General features: G+C 34.1%; 1 protein-coding gene across 2 annotated transcripts; it reads left to right on the top strand.

The window, feature by feature from the left end:
- The first annotated feature begins 9330 nt into the window (after positions 1-9330).
- On the top strand, positions 9331-13823 carry LOC101892218 (neuropeptide F). 2 transcript variants are annotated; one of them, XM_020035877.2, is made up of 3 exons: positions 9331-9407; positions 12803-12985; positions 13388-13823. In XM_020035877.2, the coding sequence occupies exons 1-3, from the start codon at positions 9391-9393 to the stop codon at positions 13494-13496; spliced, it is 309 nt and encodes a 102-aa protein (XP_019891436.1). In that variant the 5' UTR covers positions 9331-9390; the 3' UTR covers positions 13497-13823. The 2 variants fall into 2 exon arrangements, with proteins under 2 accessions (XP_019891436.1, XP_005181046.1); XM_005180989.4 differs by lacking the exon at positions 9331-9407 and adding an exon at positions 9692-9875.
- The last annotated feature ends 10 nt before the right edge of the window (positions 13824-13833 follow it).

The following is a 13833-nucleotide window of genomic DNA, read 5'->3' as shown; positions in this document are numbered from 1 at the left end:
CAGAAAATCCGCTTTTTTATCGACAAATTTTGTTCAGCGATGAGGCTCATTTCTGGTTGAATGGCTACGTAAATAAGCTAAATTGCCGCATTTGGAGTGAAGAGCAACCAGAAGTCGTTCAAGAACTGTCCATGCATTCCGAAAAATGCACTGTTTGGTGTGGTTTGTACGCTGGTGGAATCATTGGACCGTATTTTTTCAAAGATGCTGTTGGACGCAACGTTACGGTGAATGGCGATCGCTATCCTTCGATGCTAACAAACTTTTTGTTGCCAAAAATGGAAGAACTGAACTTGGTTGACATGTGGTTTCAACAAGATGGCGCTACATGCCACACAGCTCGCGATTCTATGGCCATTTTGAGGGAAAACTTCGGAGAACAATTCATCTCAAGAAATGGACCGGTAAGTTGGCCACCAAGATCATGCGATTTGACGCCTTTAGACTATTTTTTGTGGGGCTACGTCAAGTCTAAAGTCTACAGAAATAAGCCAGCAACTATTCCAGCTTTGGAAGACAACATTTCCGAAGAAATTCGGGCTATTCCGGCCGAAATGCTCGAAAAAGTTGCCCAAAATTGGACTTTCCGAATGGACCACCTAAGACGCAGCCGCGGTCAACATTTAAATGAAATTATCTTCAAAAAGTAAATGTCATCGACCAATCAAACGTTTCAAATAAAGAACCGATGAGATTTTGCAAATTTTATGCGTTTTTTTTTTTTTTTTAAAGTTATCAAGCTCTTAACAAATCACTCTTTACTTGTAAAAAAGGGTATTTGGTAATTCGAAATTCTGAAATGGTACAAAGTTTCTAAAATGTTACCATTTGGAATTATGTGAACTGATAGAGGTTGAAAAGTAAGTTTGTTATACATGGTGGCTCAAAAGTAATCCTCCTATCAGAAAATGCTAAAAGGTACTAAATTTTAAGCCGTTTGGCTTAGGGTGAACGAATGAAGCTGAAGGTGAAAGAGATAGTGCTTGAAATCTGATATTTGTGTAAGGATCGCTGTTCATGTGTAGTCTGGACATACAGGGCGAAATGAAAAAACTGCAACCAACTTCAGACTGTTGTCATTTCAAAGCCACTCGCCCGACAGCTGTTAAAATTATTCCAGTGACAGCTCATTATATTGTTTACAAGCATACAAAAGCATTTTGGTGGGAAGTTTCCAGAAAAAAAGTTATTCGTGGAATTCAAGCGTGATAGTGTGATTTCTTTATATTTGGCTGGAAAACCACAAGGGGCTTTCGTTAGAGCACTCCAGCATTTAAATGTGAATATATCTTTTGGGTCTCGTACCATCGCACGTTACCGCGGTACTCATAGCGTAGCCCGACATCAAGGAAGTGGACGGAAGGTAACAGCAACATCAGCAGAAATGGTTCGAAAAGTAAAAGAGCGACTTGATCGAAACCCGTTGCGTAGACATATCGCAATATTCCATTCGGCACGTATTGAAAAATGAGCCATTGAAATTCCAAAAAGTGCAAGAACTTACACCGTAACTGAAAGAAAATAGACTCAAAAGAGCTAAAGAGTTGCTTCGCTTGGCCGAAAGTGGTGAACTGCCGAATTTGGTTTTCTCCGATGGGAAAACATTCGTTGTCCAGCAGTTTGGAAACAAACAAAATGATCGTGTTTACATGCCAAAGAGGTCAGCTGAAAATGTGCACCTTCGGTTGGCCACTAGAACTCAAGCGCCGGCCATGGTGATGGTGTGGGCCGCCATAGCAGCCGATGGTCGCTCTCCGCTCGTATTAATCGAGAATAAATAAATATAACAGAATAAATACCGAATTTTATCGGGAAAATATTCTGGAGGGTATATTAAAGCCTTGGGCACGCAAAAATTTTGGCCGCAGACCTTGGACATTCCAACAGGACTCAGCACCATCGCACTCAGCACGCGTCACCCATGAATGGTCGCAAAATGAGGTTCCACGCTTCATTTCCAGCGCACAATGGTCACCAAAATCTCCGGATACCAATCCGTTGAACTATTGTTTCTGGAGTAATTTGGAAAACAAAGTTGGGAATAAACCAGTAAAGAAAGTCCTAAAGTCGGGCGGGCCGATTTTATGATACCCTACACCACTTTGCTAATTTAGTTGAGCTCCACATAACAAGTAAAAGTTTTTATGGGAGAATTCAATCACACACCCTATGATTATAATTATAATTTAAAGGACTAAATACGCCGAAGCATTTGTATCTTTTAGCATATCGCATATCGGACTTGTATTGCCCATTTGGTGCAAAATTAATTCTAAATCAGATAAAGATATATATGGGAGCTAAATCCAAATCTGAACCGATCTCGATAAAATTTGGGAAAGACATTTCTGAGCTGTATTTGATATATTTCCCTGAATATCCTTGTTACGGAGTGCATATTACGGCTGTGGGTAACAAATACAACAAATCGGATGAACAATATATATGGGAGCTATAGCTATATCTGAACCGATCTTCACCAAATTTTGCATACTACCTTCTAGACTCAATTCGGTCGTATGTGCCAAATTCCCATTTGGGCAAATATTAGACGTTTGGTGCACTATAAAAGGTAAATCGGACGAAGTTATATATGGGAGCTATATCCAAATCTGAACCGATCTCGATAAAATTTAGCAAAGGTATTTCTGAGCTGCATTTGATATATTTCCCCAAATATTGTTGTTACAGAGTGCATGTTCCGGCTGCGGAGGACAAAAATAACAAATCGGATGAACAATATATATGGGAGCTATAGCTATATCTGAACCGATTTCCATCAAATTTGGCATGCTTATTTTTAGGTCTAATTTGGTTGCATGTGCAAAATTCCATACTATTCGGGCTGATATTACACGTTTGGTGCACAATAAAAGCAAATCGGACGAAGATATATATGGGAGCTATATCTAAATTTTTACCGATTATCTCCAATTTCAATAGGGTTCGTCCTTGGGCCAAACAAATGTTTGCAAAATTTCATCTCAATCGGATAATAAATGCGACCTGCATTTTGTTCACAAAAATACATGGACAGACGGACAGACGGACTGACATGCATAAATCAACTCAGAAAGTGATTCTATGCAGATCATCAAAAGGAACTATGGGTCTATCTCGTTTCCTTTTGCCTGTTATAAACAAATGCACAAAGACATAATACCCTGACCACCTTGTGGTGTAGGGTATAAAAATACCAAAGCGTCGATCACCTCAAGCAAGCGTTTCGCCGGGAATGGGCCAAAATATCGCAGAGCAACATTCGGGCAGCGTGTGATGGTTTCATTGGCCGTTTGAAGGCCATAATTCGTGTCAAGGGTGAACAATTCGAACAAATCTAAACCTTTTTCTAAAATTGTATGCTATTTCCGACATTTTTTTGCTTTCATTCAATAAAATTTAATAAAAAAATTTCAAAATTGTGGCGTTTGACTTTGTTGCAGTTGCTAAAAATGTATTCTTAGATTTTTTTTAAAATCAGTACAGGGTAAGATAAAAACATGTACTAATTTTCAAAAATCTAAGAATAAAGTTTCAGGCGTTACTTACCGCTCGTTAACAATACTGCAAAGTTTTGTACTTTTCGCAACCCTTTTTGTCAAGATGTAACCCTATAAATTCGTAGGCCAACACAATTTAATAAACTCGTCATATTTTGTTTTTTTTTTTTTTTTTTAGTACCTCTTCCCACCAAAAATGACCCTCATTCTATATTTCATAGTTCCTGCGCTTATCGTATTGGTGTACCCTTAGCCTTTCCTGTAGAGATATAAGTATATCATTTAATACTTCCTACACAAGAATCACCGAAATAAATTGTTTAGACCCCATGCCTTTTTGAACAAAAACATTTTCAGCACCCTTATTAAAAAATGGGTAATTTTCGTCCACACTTTTTGGTACCTTCTTTTGAGAGAGTCATAAATCGCAAAAAAATCACTGAAGATCCTTAAATCTATCACATTTTAATATTTCTGTCAATTTTTTGAGTCTACGAAAAGATGGAATATATCAGTCCACTCCTCTCGGAATCTACCCCATCAATGTTCGATAAAATATAAATAATAGTTCATATAATGCACATGGACTGCATTTTGTCCAGCTATTCGAAAATCTGAAGTCTGCGACAATTCTCTTTAACGACGATCGGTAAGCTTTCTGTCTTTATAACGGGATGAAATGAAAATCCTCCTTTTTGTGTACTAAGCTGTAAGTCATTTCTACTGGAAAGTTTGTCAGACGGTCCTTATATTTTCTTCCCCTCGTTACCAAACATCATTTTCCGCAACTGACAACTCTATAGGTAAACATCATTGTTACGCTATTTATCATTTGAATAATATCAATTAGATAAAGAAAAATAATTCCCACTTTGATCAAAATAAATACAGAGATTATGCCACCTATTTTAATTAATGAATGAATGGACGAACAAAACAACCAACGAACGTACGAACCTACTCCGTTGTTCGTTCGAAATAGTATTTCGTCTTAATGTGCCACAGAAAAACAAACAACAAAGGAAACGAAGCAATCCAACCAACCAATCGACGTCACAACTAGCCCAGGTGAAACTCGGCATTAGTTTCAGCAATCAAATTGCAATTTATTTCACATTTTCGAAATAATCCTTTGAGCTTTGAGCAAAATCAACTACGATTGGTAAATGTGAGCGCCGAACGAATCGAACAGGAAGAAGGTATTCTCACAATTTCAGTAGCTGTAGTATTTTTCCAAAAATGAAAATGGAAACCGAAATGTCACTGCATAGGCAAAGTTTTTTTTTTAATTGGAACTCCAGGCCGTAGCACCACTTACGCAACGTAAAGAACTTACTGATATCAACATCTGTGAGCTGACAGCCAAACATATGGACATGATGAAAAAAAAGCGAAATCTCATTTGCCATAATATTTTCAAAACACTAATAAGTCATCACCACATTTATGCAGATGAGTTCATGTTTAAATATTAAAAAATATTATTCGCTTTCCTTTACACATCAACGAAGAGAGGGCAGAAAAAATATATGATTAGCAGCATTATTAGCATTTACGAGGATGGTATGAGAAATTTAGGAAAAGTGATATTTAACAGGGGTAAAAGGAAAATGTTTGCTAAGTTTTTTAATCGGTGTCACATACGTCATTTTTCACATTTTGAAACAGGGATTTTCCGATATGCACTCTCTAAATTATTGATCAAATTCCCAAGGTATCCAAGTATAGGCGGTTTGTGTAGGTTCAATAACACGACAAAAAATCTATTTTCCAGTTTTTTTTTTATGGGAAAATTTGAGACAAGTCTATCGGCGTTTTGAATGTTTATATGACGTGATATATTTATTTTTTTTTTCTTTACCAGGTAATGAGTAATGTCAACCTCGACTATGCAAACTTAGCGTAGTCAAATAAAGATCAATTTAATAGACTTCGGTGAGTTGTTGATGTACAAGCACCTCGATATTAGGGGACAATTTATGGGTTATGTCATAATGACAGGAAAAACTCAGTAGATTATGAAAGTAGAGCTTAAAATAGAAGACTTGTTTGTCAGCGTTTTAAAAGTCTACAAAAAGTAACCTAAATTAAGAATGTCAGATACCCCTCTTCAATTTTTTTTGAAATTTTAGGAATTATATTCCTTGGATTTTTACATTTTATAAATATACATTATAAACTGTGTTCGACAGTACTACTGATAACAGTACGAAGGTTATTTTGGTCGAATAACCTAATAAGGGGTCCCTTTAGTTGGGATCGTAACAAGACAAAATATTCTACAAAACTATATATAGCATTTTCAGATTAAATGAATTTTGCAATTGAAATGAAACTTTTTGCAGTGGAAATGAAACCTTTTGCAACCGAAATAAAACCTTTTGCAACCGAAATGAAACTTTTTGCAAATCAAATGAAACTTTTAGATTTATAGAAGGAAAAATTACAAAAAATTTTATTTTTAGTAGTTTTAAAATTGAATCAACTAATTATAACTAATATATAGTTATAGGTATATATCATTTCATACGGCCAAAACGTGCCTCTTCGAAATAACGGTTTTAGACCCTAGTTCTGTTTGGACCAATTCCGTTTCAGTACATTTGGAATCGATCTAGCGATGTCCGTCTGTCTGGCTGGTGCGCACGATAACTCTCGAAGGGAGTATTCGATTTGGTCCAAACTTGGTACATCGTAATATTTTTGTCAAACTTAGATTGAATTCGGAGATGGGCAATATGGGTCCACTTCTTCTGGTACCTCCCCAAAAAAAGTTCGAAATTTTCAATAAATATGTCTCTGCACAGAAAGAAAAAATAATTATATTTTGCACCAACTTTACAAATCCTAATATTTGCGTCTGTGCTAGATTAGGTGCGAAAGGGGACAATATCGGTCTACTCCATTAAGTGTCTCCCCCACAAAGAGACAACATTTTGAATAATTATAACTCTTATAATAATATATAATATATAACTCCTTCTGGTATCTTTCCTCTAAAAGGTCGAAATTTTGAATACTCATTAAGCTCATAAACACGAAATTAACATTCCATTTCAAATAAGACATGGCACATATGAATATTTCTATCAACACTGGATCTGTTATAAAGACGGTAGATATCAGACCATTTCTTCTGGTACCTACACATACCAGCATCCAACTCTCTTCAAATTTCGCACTTGCAAACATTTTTGCTAACACAAGATCTGTTGTGGAGATATATATCAATCTTCGAACCCCTTCTGGTTCCTCACCCATAAAAACTTCTCAACCAGAAACCTGAGGCGAATTTGGAATTTATGATTTCTCATAAATTGGATATAAATGTTAGATTTAATAGTAATTTTGCCCATACATGTATTTTTCTCTCTTTTAGATGAAGTATGAAAATTGAATACTTCGGTCGACTATATCTGGTACCTCACGCACGTTTAAACAGTTTCTAAAATAGATAGTCACAGATCATATACAAAGTGAAGGAAGTAACCAATATAGTCCAAACCTGGCACGTCGCAATATTTATATCATATTTATTTAGGTACGAAATTGACAAAATTGGCCCATTCTTTGAAAACCCACTCCATAGAGGGTCAAGAGTTTGAATAATCATAATAGAAGTCAAAATATTTTTAAATAATCGAACATTGGCTAAGGGTATACATCTGTCGGCAAAACCGGCCCATACTTTTTTACTTGTTATGAAAACATTTAATGACAGCAGGCATTTTTAATTTTTCCATTGTAAAAAAATTACGGATGTGTCTTTTTTGAATACCTGTTCCTATATGGAGGAATTGCCAGATCGAAACAAATTTATCAAAATTTAGAGATGAAAGTTTCCAAGACACTTAACTTTTTTCGGTTTATATCGCGCTTTCTGTGCTAGGCTAATATGTTTCCGAACTGCCTCTGTCGGCAATATCGACTTTTTAACTTGTTTAATGTTCAACAACAATGTGTCATTTTGCATATTCTAGTGCTATACATACCCTTAAAATACGGTTTTTCAAATATTCCTAAATTTCAAGACGATTTTTGTGGATTTCATTGAATCTGATCTATTGTAACTTTTCCTACCCTTTGAGTACGAACTATTCGATTTCAATACCGCTAATTTTTTATAATTTTTGTTCCTTTAAAGTAAAATTTCCCAATATTCCGACTTTCGACCTTTTTGCTCAATAAAAAGTTTTTGTTCTCTTTGGATTTCTCTCCCTGCATCAAGATTTTCACTTATGCAAAATGTCAACGTTTTGGCTCTTGTTCTCTATAGAGATATAGTATGGTACTTTATGCAAAATTAAAGTACACTCAATATAATTATAGTACAAGATAATACTTTTTTACCCATTCGCAAAAATCGTGTTCCTTATAGAAAATGTTAAGACTCTGACTCATAAAGGTCGCTTAAAACCCGTGCCGCACCACTTTGAGTTTTTTTGCACTTTTTGTAGCATCTTTGCGACATTTTATATAATTAAACCAGTAAAGAAAGTCATAAAGTCGGTGGTGGCCGATTTTATGATACCCTACACCACTTTGCTAATTTAGTGGAGCTTCACATAACAATTAAAAGTTTTTTTTTTTTTTGGAGGATTCAATCATACACGCGATGATTGTATATATAATTTAAAGTTCAAAGGACTAAATATGCCGAAGGATTTGTATCTTTTAAATTCGACTTGTATTGCCCATTTGGTGCAAAATAATTTGAAATCAGATAAAGATATATATGAGAGCTATATCCTATATCTGAACCGATCTTTGCCAAATTTGGCATAATATCTTCTAGTCTCAATTTGGTCGTATGTACCAAATTCCATCCCATTTTGACAAATATTAGACAATAAAAGATAAATCGGACGAAGTTATATATGGGAGCTATATCTAAATCTGAACCAATCTCGATAAAATTTAGCTGCATTTGATATATTTACCCAAATATTGTTGTTACAGAGTGCATATTACGGCTGCGGAGGACAAAAATAGCAAATCGGATGAACAATATATATTGGAGCTATAGCTATATCTGAACCGATTTCGATCAAATTTAGCATACTTATTTCCAGGCCTAATTTGGTTGTATGTGCAAAATACCATACTATTCGGGCTGATATGACACGTTTGGTGCACAAAAAAAGCAAATCGGACGAAGATATAAATGGGAGCTATATCTAAATTTTTACGATTATCTCCAATATCAATAGGGTTCGCCCTTAGGCCAAACAAATGTTGTTTGCAAACTTTCATCTCAATCGGATAATAAATGCGACCTGCATTTTGTTCACAAGAATACATGGACAGACGGACGGACGGACTGACGGACTGACGGACTGACATGCATAAATCAAGTCAGAAAGTGATTTTATGGAGATCCTCAAAAGTTACTATGGGTCTATCTCGCTTGCTTCTCCATGTTACAAACAAATGCACAAAGACATAATGCCCTTACCACTATGTGGTGTAGGGTATAAAAATTATTGGTTGTCTTAAATTGCGAATTCTAATTTTTAATCCTTTTCGTACACTCAAAAATTTCTATACAATTCACGTATGCATTCTAATAAATGATACGGATTGATAATCTGCCAATTTTCTGACTTATTATACCCACTTCTTAATTTTTGTGTATGATTATTTTTTTATTAAAAAGTTCGAACTCTATTCCATTCTTGTTTTACACATTCCCCACCTTTACTGTCATTATGAAATAAATCAGTTCAAAAAGAATTCTTAACTTTTTTTCGTAAAAAAATCCCACCTAATTCACATTTGTTTGTGCTCGGCGCAATCGGATTCACCCAATGAAATAAATGAATAAACAATGATTAGAAGAACAAAGGAACGAGCATAGCGAACCGAACGAGGATATTTGATAGTCTATTTAATGCCAACACACAACAGGTATGATTAATTTGAAGGCTTCAAACAAACCCACACACACACACGCACACAGCGATAGACAAACGAACAAATTTGTTCGTTGTTAAACTCAAAACTTTTCGGGTTTCAGTGACAGTTTTTTGTCGTTGCTGTTGTTGTTTTGTTTTTTATCATCATCATCTACATTAACATACTAATCTGTCACAACGGTAGTCGGGGAGTTATCACTGTGACGCTCTATGTCGCTTTTGTGGTTTTGTATAAAAGGATGCTCTTTTGTGGTGAAAGAGCACATTACCACTCAACAGGTCAAACAGAGTGCATCGTCAGCCAAGTCAAGTGAAGTGATAAGAACAATAATAACGGTGATTTTTTTGAAATCAAAGCAAATAAGAATCGAACGAAAATCAGCGGAGTTTATTGATACTCAGTTGTGATAAGTGAAGATTATTTTTTCATCAAACCCCAACAAACACACACAAACAAAAGGTAAATATTGATTAGTGAAATGTGAATATTAGATTTTTTTGCAAAATAACATTAATTTAAAATGTATTCCTTGATATTTTGTGGAAATGCAGTATTTGAATCCGAAAATATTTGAGAAAAAACTAATTCGATTTCAATTGCCACTAATATGTGGTAAGTTTTATCATTCGAAGATACAATCTTCATTGCATCAGTAGTCCTTTTCAAAATTAGGTCATCTAACAAATACACTAAATATATTTTGAAAATCCACCCCTGAATCCTCAATCACCTATTTTTTAAAAATTGTCTTCTTTTTTCATTAAGAAAAGAATTTTTGAAAATAAAACATGGAAACCTTTCAAGATATTTAAACTCTGGCGAAACCGTTCTACGGTATCCCAATAAAAGTGTGGCTCTTTCAAAAACACGTATATTACACAAAACCAAGGATATGAATTTATTTGTTTCGAATACATCTGAAACCGAGAGGTCTCTTTAAAAATGATCCTTGCCATACCCAAAACTTGGACCTTCCTGACAATCCTTTACAAGGAGAAACCCATATTAACATACCTTTCGACACATTTCCTACTCATCAAAATCCAAACATAAACATATACAATTATTATTTACAGTATACAACTATAACAAACGGAATTACAAATTTTATATACCCCAATATTATGATAAAATTTTTACCCTTCAAGGTTATGTTAATTGCCTTAAATTTGTTAGCACCATTTTATCTCTGGGATAGTGTCATTGTGTAAAAGTCCACCAAATATTATCCGTTCCGAATTATTTTTAAAGTTCAACGTAAATATTCTTTGATCTCTGATCAACATTTTATTATGTGGCATCTAAATCAGTTCTTTGTACAGTTTATTTGGTTGGCAACGCTAATCACAATCGTTTGTTCAGACTTCGCCTAAAAGTATGCTTTAAATCATGTACATTCTTGCTGAGTTAATGTGAAATGCCATAAAATCCCAACAAAAAGAAACAAACTTCACTAGATTAGGACAAAATTTAAAAGAATGACATTTTTGAAGGATGGGCAAATCGTCTCACTAAAATATTATACCTAATTCTCTTTTGTCAGAAGGTATTAGAATAAAATTTAAATATAACGTTCAAATGGGCAGTTTGCCGCACAGAAAAATAAGATTTGTGGAAAAAGAGAGCATTTCAAATAAACTCTCTTCGAAAGTATTTGAGATATTGGAATACTATTCGAACAGAACGTGAGCCTGAGTTAAATTATCAATATTATTTGTTCGGTTCCCTGCTATTTTGTTGAAATCATGCTATGCCAAATTTATCGAAGTTAGAAGTTTTTAATGTTTGTCAATGTTCACTTTAATATGTTCTCGAGTTTTATTAATTTTTTTTCGGGAACGGTTATTAAATAGAAGTTGTAAAACATAAAAATATCTTATTTCTTACTTTATTTTCTAGGGTTTCAGATTACTTGTTGATAACTTTTCTAGTAAAACTTCTTTGTATCTTCCGAGAGAAAAATATTAAAACATTTTATTCAGCAAGAAAATCACTGATCTAAACAAGCCAATTTCACGGGAGTTCCATTTTTCACAAATTTAAATTTTTAAAAAAAATTGAGAAAACTATCAAAAAATTACAACATTTTTTAGTAAAACTAACACAGGCATAAATTACCACCACATCAAAAATTAAATCCAAAATTTTCACCACGACAGTTAAAGGTTAATATTTTTATCAAACTTGACTAATATTCGTCCGCTCTCTTAAACTCTAACTTCATGCGAGATTTCGTGTCCTTGAGCTTCTATTTGTGACCTTTATAACGGCTGCAAAATCAGGAACATTTTTAGTTGTTGGTGCTTTTCAACCTCTAAATATATTGCGGACATCTTTAAAAACAATAGATCGGAGGATCGAACGAAAATATTACAAAATATACACTTCAATATTATAAGTCAAATTGAAAAAATCGCTTGCGATAAAAAATGTCACAAAATACTACAAAATCTATATTAACTTCATTATTGGCATCTTTTTATGCGATTTTTTTAGATTTTATACATTTATTTGACAAAATTTGTCAAAATCGGTCCAGCCGTTCTTGAGATATAAGCATTCTAACTAACATCCCCTTCCTTTGTATATACATATTGTACATATTTCGCTATATATATCCGATATATTCACTATCGGCATCTACGTAACGCTCAGAATTGCCCTTTTCGTCTATTTGTGATTTTGCCGGGATTAAAACTATTCGCAGTTTAATGGAAAATTTGAATTTTTTTTAACACAAATGTTATGGTCTATTTCATCCACTAAATATTACCCCATGACCATCCAAATTGAAAGGCTTCGGCCCAGCCCAAAGCTCTAGCCCCATGCTAACTTCCGCCTCGATTGGTCCATAATTGCGACCTGTAGAGCAACTGCAAAATCAGGAAATTTTTTAGTTTTTGGTCCATTAAAACTCCTAAATATTATGCGATCATATCCAAAAGCATAGGCTTATATTCTGGGCCTAGCGCCACCTCCATTCTAAATTTCGTGAAGATCGGACAATAATTGCGACCTGTAGCGTGATTACAAATTAACATGGACAGACGGACGGGCGGACATACATGGCTAGATCGTCCCAGCTCGGCGAGATATGTGGGAAAAAAATATTTAGAGATGTTACATAATTTTTGGCCCAATCAAACTTATAATACCCCCAACACATAGTGCTGTAGGGTATAATTAAAATCTTCATATTTAAATTGATACGAAATGTTTCTACAGTCATTCTTTTTTAATATTCATGATTCCCTGGGTAAAAATATGTTAATTTACAAGCTATACTTATTCCGAATAAAATTCATGTAACTCTAAATATTACTTCAATATTTTGATCGAATTATGTCTGCAAACCTTTTAAATTTCTTTTTTTCCTTCATTTCCAGCTCAAAAATGGTCTCATCCGTTCGTCAAGTACTCATTTTGGTCGCCGTCGTTGCTTTGTTGACAGCCAATGTCAGTGCCAACAATTCCAGACCTCCTCGCAACAATGACATATCGAATATGGCCGATGCCATGAAATATTTGCAGGATTTGGATACCTACTATGGTGATAGGGCACGTGTCAGGTGAGTTAAACAATTACAGGACACTAATACATAATACACATACTAGGTCGGTTTGATAACTTGATAATTTTTGCTGATTACATTTTCTCAACAAAAATGTGGATAATCTCAGTAAATAATAATTATATAAATTGACAGTGACAATTTCCTCCGTTTACTTGACTTTAAAGCATCCAACATTACAACATCCAGTAATAATTTATAGAAATTGATACAAATTATTTGCATATCATACATACCTTCTATACACCTAACTTACATTTATATCTCGACTTATTTCTATTTATGTCTCGACTTATCATTTATTTTTATCTCGACTTATATATTTCAAATATAAATTCAAAAATTTTGATTTTTGCAAATTCTTTCAAAAAATTCATTAAAATTCATTCTATATTTTAGGTTCGGCAAGAGAATGCCCCTGATCCAAATGTTGAGAAATCACTTCACCAACGATGGTGAATTAATGGGCCATCCCTTGGATATGTCCAATGCGGAAGAGCCCTTCTAAATATTCAAAAAGGAAATGCGAATTAAGCAACAACTACATATCTCCCCCCTTAGTGACCACACACGAAGCTACTACATACATATATACGTCTTTCCAAAAAAAAAAAATAAATAAAACAAAAATAAATATCTCACCTGTAAATAATGCAATGGAAACGAAGCAAACATTAATATTACTATTATTATTACTAAATGTATTTTGAATATTTATTTTGAAGTAACAGTTTAACACTGAATTTTCATTGTAAAACTATGGAGCAACTTATATTGGAAAATAATAAAAAAAAGAAAATAAAATAAAAATTCGAAAATAATATACAAAAGATAAGTACTTGTGT

The sequence above is a fragment of the Musca domestica genome, unplaced genomic scaffold (genome assembly GCF_030504385.1).
Source record: "Musca domestica strain aabys unplaced genomic scaffold, Musca_domestica.polishedcontigs.V.1.1 1, whole genome shotgun sequence".
Lineage (NCBI taxonomy): Eukaryota > Metazoa > Arthropoda > Insecta > Diptera > Muscidae > Musca > Musca domestica.
This window is presented reverse-complemented; position numbering and strand designations above follow the sequence as displayed.